We start from the raw sequence: 13,023 nt of genomic DNA on the forward strand, positions 1-13,023 counted from the left end.
TGGGATCCTAATTGGAATTCTATTTCCTAAAATTGGTGGATTATAAGATTTGGTGGACTTTTTGACTGTAAGTTTCTTTTTTTTTAGTTTAATATACTAAAATGGAAGAAGAACAGGAATGGATTTCTTCTACAGAGGAAGTACAGGAACAAATTCTTTGTATGTTAAAAGCGATGATCCAAACTTTACGTATAAGTCTGGATATGCAAACTCAAACTATGACTTCAACCAGCGAATTATCTATACAGAATTCTATACAGAAAATGAAACAACTAAATGCTATGACAGAAGACTTAGATACTCAACAAATACAGACAATGGAAAACACAAAAAAGAAACTGATAATAGAGAACAAGGAAAGGACTTTTCTTATAAACCAGAAGGAATTTGAAGATAAAAAAGAAAAACAGATAAAAGAGAAAGGAGATTTTTTTGATGATTTAAAGGCAAAGATACGAAAAACGACCTGGCAGAGAAAAAAAGCTAGAATAAGATTGAAAAAGATTGGGGTTTTGATCTATATATGAGATCTAAAATAGAATATATCTAAATGGATAGAATATGTATTCTGAACACAAGATATTGTAATGATTTGAGATAAAGAAAATTTTGGTCACATAAAATCTAGAAATATATTGAAATCAGAATATTATACTGTCTTATTAGATTGGTAAGATAGATGGTAGAATTTATATACAAGTTGTGTATTTTAAATATTAGAATGTATGAGGAATTGTGATAAAGGAATTGTGTTTAATTAAAAATCTGGGAAAAATAAATATTAAATGTGAAATTAAAATATTAAGGAAAAATTAACCATCAGGTTACTGATTGGCTAAATGTTTGAATTTAAGATATTGTTATGAGTTGAGACAAAGGTTAAGTAAAACTTACAAGTATAAATACTAATAATTAAATTTGTATATGGGTTTGTGGTACAAATGTTGGTGGTTTATTTTTATTTATTTTTATTTTTTTTCTCTTTCTGGAAAGGAAGAAAGAAAGGAAGTAGAAGGAAGAAAAGGAAAAAAATTATTAGCCCCAAATGTGAGATACGAGACTTAGAAATTGGGATCATTTAAAATCTGGAAATGATAAAGATTAAACGTTAAACTTAAATATCAATGGGAAATTAAAGTTAAGAAAAACGTATTAGGTTATTGTCTAAAAGGTGGAATGTCAAATTAATTAAGATATGTATAGACTGAAGATTATTGATGAATATTAGAAAGGTACTTTTTGTTTGATTGATAGAATAAGAACTGTATTGGTTCGAACATGACAGTAGATATTATGGGGGAAAGAGAGGGAATTAGTTGTTGTAATACTTTGAGATTTGTACTGATGATATTCAAATGTAATGGAATTACTGTGCTCAGCCGCCACGCTACTTTTCAAATATGTAAATGTAATATCGTAAAATTAATAAAAAACTTGGGGGGAAAAAGGAATATGCATTAAAAATGAACTGCTTTATAAAGATAATTCAGAAAATGTCCTTCAGACTGCTCTGTTAATTGTAAATCACAGAATTTAAAGCAAAAGCATCCTTGCTATTTCTTGAGAAGATATGTCATATTTCTTAAGAAGATATGTCACATAAAAATGCACATTGCAAGAGACTAGAAGTTATAAGCATTGGGCCCTGAGGAGATGTTTACCACTGGAGGTGGGATAAGAAGATCTCATTCCTCTGCCATTTCTCTCCTTGATTCTAGTTTTTTATATAGTTTTCAAATTTTAATTGTTTTTATACAGTATTTATATTTTTACTGTTTTTGTAAGCTGTCCAGAGTCATCTTATTGGTGAGATGGGTGGCATATAAATTTAATTAATTAATTTTAAATTGCTTTTCGCCCTCTGTATATCTGCATCTCCATTATTGATTAGTTTGTATATTTTATTTAATTTTATCTATCTCTCAAATAATGTGCTTCAAACTTTAAGGTGTAGGATAAAATGTATATAATCCAACAGAATTTGATTAAGACAATTATTTATTTATTAAAAAAAAACAAATTAGTTTTTGGCTCCAACTGATATATTAATATAGGTATTAATAAGAACCAGTAATGTATCAGAAGGATAGCCTATAATCATTGATTTCAGATTTGAAATCCCCATCAGAGCTTATGAGATCCTTAGCTGCTACAGGTCAGGAGGCAGACGCAGGAAAAGGACCTCAGCATTCATAAGTACCTTTGAAATTCTGTTACATGAGCCCAGTTTTGTAGCAGTTGAAAACCTATTTTCATCTGATTTCTTTGCACTTTCTAACATTTTTAATACTTTGCCTTTTAATTTCTTTTATTTATGTGAAGATTGCTGAAAATTATTTTGATTTGACTACTCAGAACAACATCAATAAAAAACTCAGTCACTTCTGTGGTACTGGTATGAATGAAATTAAAAAGAAAACCGAACAGGTAAAATTGAAATACTGAAGGCAAGAACTGAGCAGATATAGCACATCTATGTTTAATTATCCTGCTTAATTATCCAGTAAATTATATACCACTTTTGAATCAGAGCCAGATGAACATTATTTCTGTAAATATTAATAATAGTTAGAATCATCACTTCTTTAGAACCATTAAGTTAGTAGCAGCTTCTAAATTTATTAACTTCTTGAGCTTTCTAAAAATAATAACTAAAAAAAAATAACATTATTTATTGCAGTGCCAAGGTTTTTATAGAGTAAAGGGTTCTTTAACAAAACTTCCTGGAAGGACCATATGATCACATATACAGTAATTGCTCTGATAATTATTTGTAAGCATCTCTTATCTTCAAAGACTTGGATACTGCTGGAAATGGCTTTTAGAATTGTTTAAAATACAGAATACAACATCCGGCTATCTTGTAAGTTTAAGAACAAGTTATTTTTTTTCCAAGTAAAAGGTTAAGGAATTAATATATTTTCATTTGAAGATACATACATATATACATACATTCCTGAAAAATATTACATACTGGTCAAAGCGATCTTGCTTGTATTTTAGTTAAGTTTGGCAATTTGCAATTAAAACTAGTTCTTCTTTGGATATTCTAAGATTTTAACAAATGCTGCTCTGCTATTTAAATGGCAACTGGAAGCTTTATTAGCTTTAGCTAATACTTTACTTCTATTGCCTTGTTTCTGCACTGATTTAGGCTGTTTGCCTATATTTTGATAGAAAAATTGTACAAGCAGGATTCCCTCGAAGCAAGCATCTACAAAAGTTAATTTGGATATCATCCATCATGAATACCCATATGTGCTGTAAATAGGTGGTACTTGAATTTGAAAGCATTTCTAAACAAGATTTATACAGACAGCTCTGAATAATGACAACTAATTATTATACATAATCACTTACTGAAGGAGGTCGTGGATATGTGTCATACGGTGGAGGTGGACTGTCTTGTTTAGGTGTTGAAGGTGTGTCTGCTTCTTCCTTATCACTTTCACTCCAATAATCTAAACAAATTAGAAAGCCAGAAACTTGATTTACTGTGAAACAAACGCTGACAAGTGTTTAAGTAGTATCGAGCTATAAAAATGCCTAAAAATAAATTAATAAAGAATACAGATTTGTAACATAAACGTGGCATGATTTTCCCATTGAGAAATCATTTAGATGAGTGATTTCAGCAATTCTGCTGAAATTTAAGATTGCAGATATGTCTCTATGTTAGACCTTCAGATATTATCAGTTGCTGCTTAAAATAGAGAGGAATATATCAGACTTAACAAGAGGTAGTGTAGTTGTAGAGAAGAGTGATGTGTTTTGAAAACTTCACCAGATTTTTAAAATACAAGAGGAATAAATAAAAAGTAACTCATTATCTCGAGAGGTTCACAATAAAAATTAATATCAGGGTTCACATTAGGTGAAGGGATGGTTATGTATCTTTCTAGTCACATAATACAGAAAATGGCTTACTATCCAGAATGCTTTTGGATACTATTTGTTTAAATTTGTGTCTTCATCAGAGATAAGAATGAAGCTAAATAAAAATATTTATTTACTTCAGTACACAGACTGTTTGTTCTCCAGGATTTTAATTCCAGTTGTTGTTTTTCTCCATATTTTTCCAAGTCAACATTCTTGGTGCCTTGGAAGTGATCTGGCCATAATGGCTTTTTCTAGCATAAGAAGTATTTGTTTCTGCCTTGCCAGCTTAATTTCCCACACTACTGCCTTCCAGATTTTCTCCTTGCCTTCTACTTCCAAGTCTGGAGGTGTCAGGCGCTTCCCTCCCTAATACTTTCTGGATATGAGTGGTCAGAAGGCAATATTCTTCCTTAGCCTTCCTTCTTCAGAAGAAGGAATATTCTTACTTAAGAAATACTGCAATGCATTTTCTAGAATGCATAGGAAAAAAAAACCCAGTTCAATTTCACTAGGGGGTAAACTGAAGTAGTGAAGCAATTAACTTTTTACCTTGTTCTTGTTTGATCCTTTCCCTTTCTGCATATCCAGCAGCAAGCATATTAATTCTGTTCAACCACCTGAAATATCATGTTTATTGAATTACCGACATGACTGACACATTTATAGGACATTTATTAAAACTATAAAACATCTGGATAAGATCAAGACAGCAAAGCTCTTTGCTAATTTTATATTTAGTCTTCAGTAAGTTAAACTTTAAAAATGTTTTAAGATATTGAAAGCTCCTCTAAATTTATTTTTTACAGATGCTAAATTATCTTAACTATTATTCATCATACCATGAAGTTTAAATATAAAGTGGTTTTATATGTTCCTTTTGCTAAAGTTCATGAATCAAGTACTAAAACAAAACAGATACAATTGAGGGCATTAAACAGGGAAAGGTAAGGAATCCCCTTCTATGTTAAAAGATTTAACTGAATTGAAGCAATATTGATAGTACTGAGAGAGATAACAAGTCTATTACGCTAACCTGCACATTTTTTTTGTATTATCATTATCCAGAAACTACAATTAAATCAGGTTCTGAGCACCCAATACTACTGTCAACGTGACAGTCACATGTAGTAAAATTGGACCTCTTTTGGATTTGTCAGGATTATCAATTTACTATTATTATTAGATTTCTATTCTGCCTTGAGAGAGAGAGAGAGAGAGAGAGAGAGAGAGAGAGAGAGAGAGAGAGAGAGAGAGAGAGAGAGAGAGAACTGTAGACAGTGAAGATACTTAATGCTTATGCTTCCTATGTTCCTCACAACAACCATCCTGTGAAGTGGGATTTTTTTTCCTGCCAAGGTATGCAACAATATGTCCAAAGACCCTTACTTTGACATCTAACTACAAAAGTAAAATAGCATGCTGCAAAACAAAAATGGCAGACACCATCATAATATTTTCCACAGTATATCAGGACCTTAGGTAAACCCAAGAATTTGCTCAGCTGTTCAGAAAAAAATAGAAAATAGGCTAAGGTAATAAGAAGGGGGGGGATAAAGCAACTTGTGAAAAGCAAATAGATCACTGTGCTTCCTTGTAAATGTTTTATGACAAATATAGCTTCCAACCCTTTGTGAAGCATCACATGAAAGCCACTGTGTAAGAGTGCATTGTAGATAACCTCACAGATGCCTTGGAGAAAACATGTGGTAATGTTACAAAAACAAGCATTTTTAAACCCAAGAAAAGAAAAAAATGTGAGAAAGAAACTCACTCAGGTAAAACAAGAGAGTGGGTAGGGGAATAGGCAGGTGGGACATATCTTTCTGAAGGCAGTCAGGCTCTCAAGATTCTGTTACTATAACCTCCAGCAGTAAACTAGAATTCCAGTGAAACTTGTGGAGTCTTATTTGATCTACCTTGAAGAGCCGACATATTTATAGATTTCCAAAGGTCTATTCATAGGCAAAACAAAATTGAACAAAGCAAACCAACCCCCCCCCAAAAAAAGACAATCTGAATTTTAGATTTCAGCCTTATGAACCTATTTCTTTAAATTTAGTAGGCTTCATATCCATAGTGAATCTACACTGTGCATTTATTTTCCTTCCTTCCTTCCTTCCTTCCTTCCTTCCTTCCTTCCTTCCTTCCTTCCTTCCTTCCTTCCTTCCTTCCTTCCTTCCTCCCTTCCCTCCCATCCATCCATCCATCCATCCATCCATCCATCCTGTAATCTTGCTAGGAGTTTTGCCAGTGATTACATTCCAAGAGGAGTAAAAAGATATTTAAACAATACATGAAAAGGCAGTGTAACCTCTTTTCCATAATCTAATCTGACATTTCTAGCATACGATACACATTCTTTTTTATTATTGTTTCATAATAAATTAGTGGTACAGAGACCGACTAAGGACAATACTATCAGTAACAGTAATTTGTAATAATATTTTAACTATACAGAGTAAAATACACATTTCATTATAAAAGTTCATTTCATTTCACAAATGTCTTCATTTTGAAAGACATAATCTGGCTAAGAAGGAAAAATACCCCTGTTGGAAGACAAAATGATCTAATTATATTAGAACATACTGAACTATGCTACATGTTTTAGCAGTACATAGTAGAATTTGGATATGCACAAGTTGTTCTTGTTTTAATGTCAGGGAGTGAGCTACATGCAAAACATCATAAGTACAGAAGAAAACAGGGTAGTCACTGTACAGGCTGCACAATCTAGTTTCAGAACTACAGCGTATATGCCAAGCATGCTGGTCTGTCTTATTAGACTTGTTTTGAAATTATCAATAATGGTTCTCTGCAAAAAATCATATATGAGCACTGTTATCAGCATCACCCTAATTACATCAAATTATGAAGTATTCAATATTTTAGCATTTAAGGGGTCAAACATTTGAAAAATATACATAACTGATAAAAATCATAAGCATACTGAAAGATGAAGCATGGATAATAATTAGCATTAATTTAAAGGCTTTCCCCCCTAACATTATGTTAACTATAAAAATATTAGAAATCAGTCTATAAAATCTCTGAACTCAGATTTCCTCCAGCTAGAAAACTATACAGGCAATCCTCAACTTACAACAGTTTGTTTAGTGACCATTCAAAGTTACAATGGCACTGAAAAAAGTTTATGACCGTTTTTCACACTTACAATCTTTATAGCGTCCCCATGATCATGTGATCAAAATTCAGATGCTAGGCAACTGATTCATACTTATGACAGTTGCTGTGTCCCAAAGTCATTGCAACCTTTTGACAAGCAAAATCAGTGGGGAAGCCAGATTCACTTAACAACCATGTTACTACTGTGTTTCCCTGGTCTTATATTTTTTTGCCTCCAAAAAAGGCATTACGTCTTATTTCCAGGGAATGTCTTATTTTTCCCCGACACCCTCCTTGCCTCATGGTGGCGGCACCAATAGCCCCATCCAGCAGGAGTCCGTGTGGCTGCCGGCCCACTTCTTCTGAGGCTGCTTGCGGCAGGAGGCCACGTAGCACATCACGCCGGTGCCACAAGGCAAGGCGAGGGGGGAGCTGCCCCACATGCCCTGCATCCACTTACCTCAGGCCCCCACAGCCAGGTCTTCCATGCCCCATCACCTGTCTTGTCTCTTAAAAATCCAGGGCTAAACAGTAATTTGGCTGAGAGGCAGATGGGGCAAAGCTGGTTCACCAGATTTATTTATTTTTTTAAAAAGGCAGTGGTGATTCCCTTTCTTCTGCGCGGGAACTCGCAGAGCCATGGCCCTGGTTTCATCGGCTGCAGGCTGAGTGCAGTGCTTCAGCCCTTTGTATACAAACCACACCCATAGGCAGCCTCCTAAAGTGGCCTCTGTTTCTTCCCACTTCAGCCAGTAGCCAGCTGGGTTTTCTTCCATCCTGGGCCCCTTCCAGCGCCTCATCTTCTTTTTGCTCAGCGCCAGCATCATCCCCAATGGCTACATGGGGCTGTCCACTGTCTTCTTGGCCTCCACTCCCAAGCACTGGTGGTGAATGCCTGCTAATGCCAACTTGAGCGTGGGGTGGCTCAACGCCAGCATTCTCCTGGAGAAGTGCGGTGGGCAGCAGGTGCGGAGCCAGTGCAGCCACTACCACTTCGAGGTCCTGCTCAACTTCTCTGCCAGGAACCTGGAGCCCAGCCATGATGTCAATCTCAGCCAATGTCACTGAGGTTGACTTTTGGGGTGGGGGGAGGAGAAGAGGATGGGAGCCGGCAGCGTGATGGCCTCCCAAAAGAGGCTTTAAGTCTTCCTTCCTTCCTTCCTTCCTTCCTTCCTTCCTTCCTTCCTTTCCTTCCTTCCTTCCTTCCTTCCTTCGCGCAGCAATCACTGGCCTGCACTTTCTTGCACCCTGCACAGAAGAGCTTTGCTCTTTTTCTCCAGGGCCTTTGAAATTGCCCCCCCCCCCTTCGCTTTTCTGCCTTAAAATCCAGAGCAGAAATGTTTTCGTCCTGATCAGCTGAGGATATGGTAGCTCTGATTTTTGTAAGAAGCTGAGTGTACCGGCCGAGGAGGCTGGACTCACACATACCGGTACACTCAGCTTCTTACAAAAATCATAGCTCTTCTGTTTGCTGTCCGAAGTGGGTGCCGAGGCCAACCCTGTGGGAAGCAATCTGCTCCTCCATGGAAAAACTCAAGGGCTTTGCAGAACCATCGGAGAAGGGGAGCCTGGTCTTTCTCACCCAGCTCCAGCTGGCATAGTTTTCCCAGAGCTTAGTATCCTTCCATACGAAGGAGGAACACAACGCTGGGAGAAGTGGCAGAAAACGGGGCTGCCATTTCCAGAACAGAGAAGGGAGATGCGTGCCGATGCAGGGTGGCGAGAAAGTGCGGACCAGTGATTGTTGCAGGAAGGAAGGAAGGAAGGAAGGAAGGAAGGAAGGAAGGAAGGAAGGAAGGAAGGAAGGAAGGAAGGAAGGAAGACTTAAGAACACCCAGGGAGGTGAAGGAAGCTACCATAAGCCGCCTTTCTCCCTTTCCCGGCTGGGACGGAGGCAGCCCACATGGGCTGCTGCTTCGTACAAGGGAGTATGACCCTGGCAACCGAGGCTCCTCAGGGCCACTTGAGAAGTTTTGTTCCTGAGTGGTGGTCGGTGAAACTGATCACCCTACAGCAGTTTTCCGCCTCTGCCTGTCCCTCAGGTGGCTTACTCCGCCCCCCCTTTACTTTTAATGTTCAGGGAAGCCCGTGCCTTTACATATCCTTAAGTTGCTGTTTGCGCTCCTAACCCCTGGAGACCTGCTTTTGTCTGGTGTAAAAACTTTGGTCAGCCCCACAGCAAATGTCATCCCCTTCCTGTTCTCCATTCTTCGCAGTGGTGGTGACAGAAGGCTGATGGAGGGATACCAGGGTTGGTGGAGGAAGGTGGCAGGGGAGGTTTGTGCCGCCCGGTCATGGCGCAAGCCACTGGAGAATTGGTGGAGGAGAGGAGGTGGCTGGGCAGGTGATCTGCGGGGCAAAGCAGGGGTGGTGGGAACCAAAGAAAACCCCTCCAGCGGCAGATGCGGCTGTTGAGCAGCAGTGGCAGAACCTTTCGCCATCACTCTCTCCTGGCTCTGAAACATTGGAGGGGGATCAGGTAAGGCAATCAAGCCTCCCCTGCCCATCCTCCATACCATGGCAGTCTGGCTCGGGAGGGGAATAAAAGGAAGAGACGGGGGAGCAGCTGGTTCATTGAATGGGTGGGGAGAGGTCACCGAGCAGGGAGTGGCCTGGCTGCAGGGGCCGAGGTGGCAGGTGTGGGGCACATGGGGCAACTCTACCCACCCACCTGCCTCACCTCAACTTGTGGCAGTGGCACCAATGCAGTCTGGGATGGAGTGGGCGAGGTCTTAACTAGAGCTTATTTTTGAGGTAGGGCTTATAAAAATCAGGCTAGGTCTTATTTTCGGGGAAACACGGTAACATACTAACTGCAGTGATTCACTTAACAATTGTGGCAAGAAAGGTCATAAAATGGGGCAAAACTCACTTAACAAATGTCTCGCTTAACAACAAAAATTTTGGGCTCAATTGTGGTTGTAAGTCAAGGACTACCTGTATTTGTATCAGATGTTGGGAGGCAATGAGATAATATGGGAGTTTAAATTGTGACATCACTATGCACTATTTTCTATCATCAGAGCTAGCTATGGATGCCTACTGAATTTTGCTACTTGTGAAAATATCAGGATTGTTATACCCAAAATCACTCATTAAACCCAGAAAACTTTTGTCCTTGCAGAGAGTTTAATACTCAAAAGTTATCTTTAACAGACCTGTATGTATGTGTTATACATGTTACACTGTGTACATGTATATAAAAGAACACACACACACACAAACAACATTTTTTGAATGAAATATAATTATCTTACATATTTTCCTATATTTTCATAGCTGGTCTTAATATGTAAAACTATGTATTTTCTTGAATTATACACAACACAAAATATATAATTAAAATTTATAAAATAAAAATATTATTTTAATCTTTTAAAATGAATTACCTGTTCAAGTCATCTTGATGTTCAGCAGCAAAGTAAAAGCTTTTGATTTTAGGATGACAGGCCTTGAATGCGCTACACAAAAAATATGAAAAAAAATCATAACAAAATATTAAATATGTTACTGCATTTCTTTCTGCATTTCATATTCATGTTCTTTTTGTAAAATAAATCTGCTTTCATAATTGACATCAATAATATTTTATGCCTATTTCTGTTTTTAACTGAAATATGCATGTGTAATCACATAATGCTCTTAAAATATAATATGATACAAGTCTACTTAACAGCACAGTGAATTCAATAGGTCTGATGCTGCAATCTAGATGCATCTCTACATATGTGATTGGAGCTTCAACTTCTTAGTAGTTGAGGAGAAGAAAAAAGTTTTTGACAACCTATTAAATATGAAAACATTCACAGTAATGGAAATTCCATAGATGTTTTCTTTCAATATACAAAAATAATATCTTCAAATTTAGACAAGGATTTTTCAAACTGCTTCCCATGAAAATTAGGCTTTTATGAGAACTTGAGAGGGTTCCATAACAGACTAAGGGGGGAAAAAATCACTCAAAGGCAGCTAATTTTCTATAACTTGAGGTTTGCCTCTTGATCAGCGGTACTCAGGATTACTTTTTAACAGGTTCAATAGCCTGAAAATGTTTAGAAGGTTAGTCCTGAGTTAAATCATCAAACCTAGATCTAAGGTGTTACAAAGAAATAAATCTGTTAATATAAACAACTCATTTGTAAAATATCTTGGTAATGTAAAAATTAGCTGGAGATCCATATTACATTTTTAGTTATACTATTTATTTTCACCTTCTTCAACCACTGTAAGAAGCAGCAATGATAAACCTTTATAGGTTTAGCTAATATTATATAATAGACATTAAATAATAATGACTCAAGTAGCGGATAAACATGCAAAATCTGCATAAACATCAGCTTGTTGTGAACCAACCATAATAATAAAGGCATTCCAATAAATAAAGGCTAAAATAGAGAAAGATATAATTTTGTCTTACTGTTTCTAACTGTTAATTTAGAATACTTACTACTTCTTGCGACATTCATTAGCTCTATCAATTTTAAATTCTGGTAGACTGATGAATCCTTCTGCTTTTTCATCCTATGAAAATGAATACATTAAAAAACAAAAGCAGGAAAATAATAAACAAGCAAATGCAAGTATATGGCCCTCAAGGCCAAATAAACGCTTTAGCTAGAAGCACTTTAAAAATCTTGCTAAAAAGTGGATCATAGTGACAGCTAAGGTTTATTAACAAGAAAAATGTGTAACCTGTGTTACAAGAATAAGCAATATGAAATAACAGTGTTGTTTTGGCTTAGTGATGTGAGAGAATTCAGATGATGGAATGATTAATAGTGGCATAATATATGAAATAGGTCATAATGGCTTACTAAAAAATCTTGATTAAATTAATTGTTGTGAATAGATGTTAATTAAATCCTACTAACACAAGAATTCTGTGGGTAGAATATTATGATAACTATTGTTAGAAGTATAATACAGATCTAGGTCTAAAGATATCAAGTCTACTGTTAAAATATTACCTGGTTATTTCTAAACAATAACTGAGTTCAGGAAACAAATTAATCCATGATGGTTTAATCATACTGCCTGCACTTGCACAACATCTTAATTATACATGGCTTACTAACTGGATGGATACATGGGACATACAATGTAAAATCCAGAATACTTACCTAAAATTTGAAATTCACATTTATTTCTGCTATCGCTTCTTCTTAGAATTAATTTAATTGTGTAACTATTATATTTAGAACTATAATCAGACTTTTCTTTCTGAGATCCAGTTTCTAGATCTAGCAATTCTATACTTCTTTGTTTTTGTCTGGTTATCATATTTTTGACAAGAGTGCACAGCTCTCTGAACTGTAAGAAGTTATGTGCATATTTATTCTGAATATCCTTTTCCTCAGTTGTATATTCACAACCTATTAAGCTATCATGAACTTATTTTATAAGTCATTGTCAATTTTCTCTTTAATTACTCGTTTTTTTACCAATCATTTTTCTTTTTCATGTTAAACTCAAGTATTTTAGACTCTTAATTTTACTTCATTGTTTTCCCCCAGTCACAGTCTTCTATGCTTAATTCTAATCAATCTAACAATATTAAGTTTTCCAAGAAGCTGAACTAAAAATACAGTTAAGTTCTTTGAAATAAAATATATATCAAAAATCAGATTTGTCCCCAAATTGATATTATTATGTAGGACATAATGCATATGACTAGTAGAAGCAGGCAACTTGTATTTACAGAACAATCTCATTTATTGTTGTGTAATTGTGTACTACTCTGGCAGTCATTTTATGAGATCACCTATAACCTTTCTTAAAATCCCAGATGTGTTTTGCTACAAAAGTTTGTTACAATGTATAGCAGGGGTAGTCAACCTTTTTATACCTACCGCCCACTTTTGTATCTCTGTTAGTAGTAAAATTTTCTAACCGCCCACCGGTTCCACAGTAATGGTGATTTATAAAGTAGGGAAGTAACTTTACTTTATAAAATTTATAAAGCAGAGTTACAGCAAGTTAAAGCATATAATAATAATTACTTACCAAATACTTTATGTC

General features: G+C 36.0%; 1 protein-coding gene across 4 annotated transcripts in view; it reads right to left on the reverse strand.

Moving 5' to 3' along the window:
* CNKSR2 (connector enhancer of kinase suppressor of Ras 2) overlaps positions 1-13,023 on the reverse strand; it is a 202,547-nt gene that overhangs the window by 56,266 nt on the left and 133,258 nt on the right. For all 4 annotated transcript variants that reach the window (XM_029283853.1, XM_029283852.1, XM_015814426.1 and 1 more), the window contains 4 exons: positions 11,453-11,526; positions 10,395-10,466; positions 4,429-4,496; positions 3,361-3,461 (listed from right to left, as the gene is read on the reverse strand). In XM_029283853.1, the coding sequence (XP_029139686.1) occupies positions 3,361-3,461; positions 4,429-4,496; positions 10,395-10,466; positions 11,453-11,526 (315 nt within the window). The remainder of the gene's footprint in view (positions 1-3,360; positions 3,462-4,428; positions 4,497-10,394; positions 10,467-11,452; positions 11,527-13,023) is intronic.

Source organism: Protobothrops mucrosquamatus, unplaced genomic scaffold (genome assembly GCF_001527695.2).
Source record: "Protobothrops mucrosquamatus isolate PMUCROS unplaced genomic scaffold, P.Mucros_1.0 scaffold250, whole genome shotgun sequence".
Lineage (NCBI taxonomy): Eukaryota > Metazoa > Chordata > Lepidosauria > Squamata > Viperidae > Protobothrops > Protobothrops mucrosquamatus.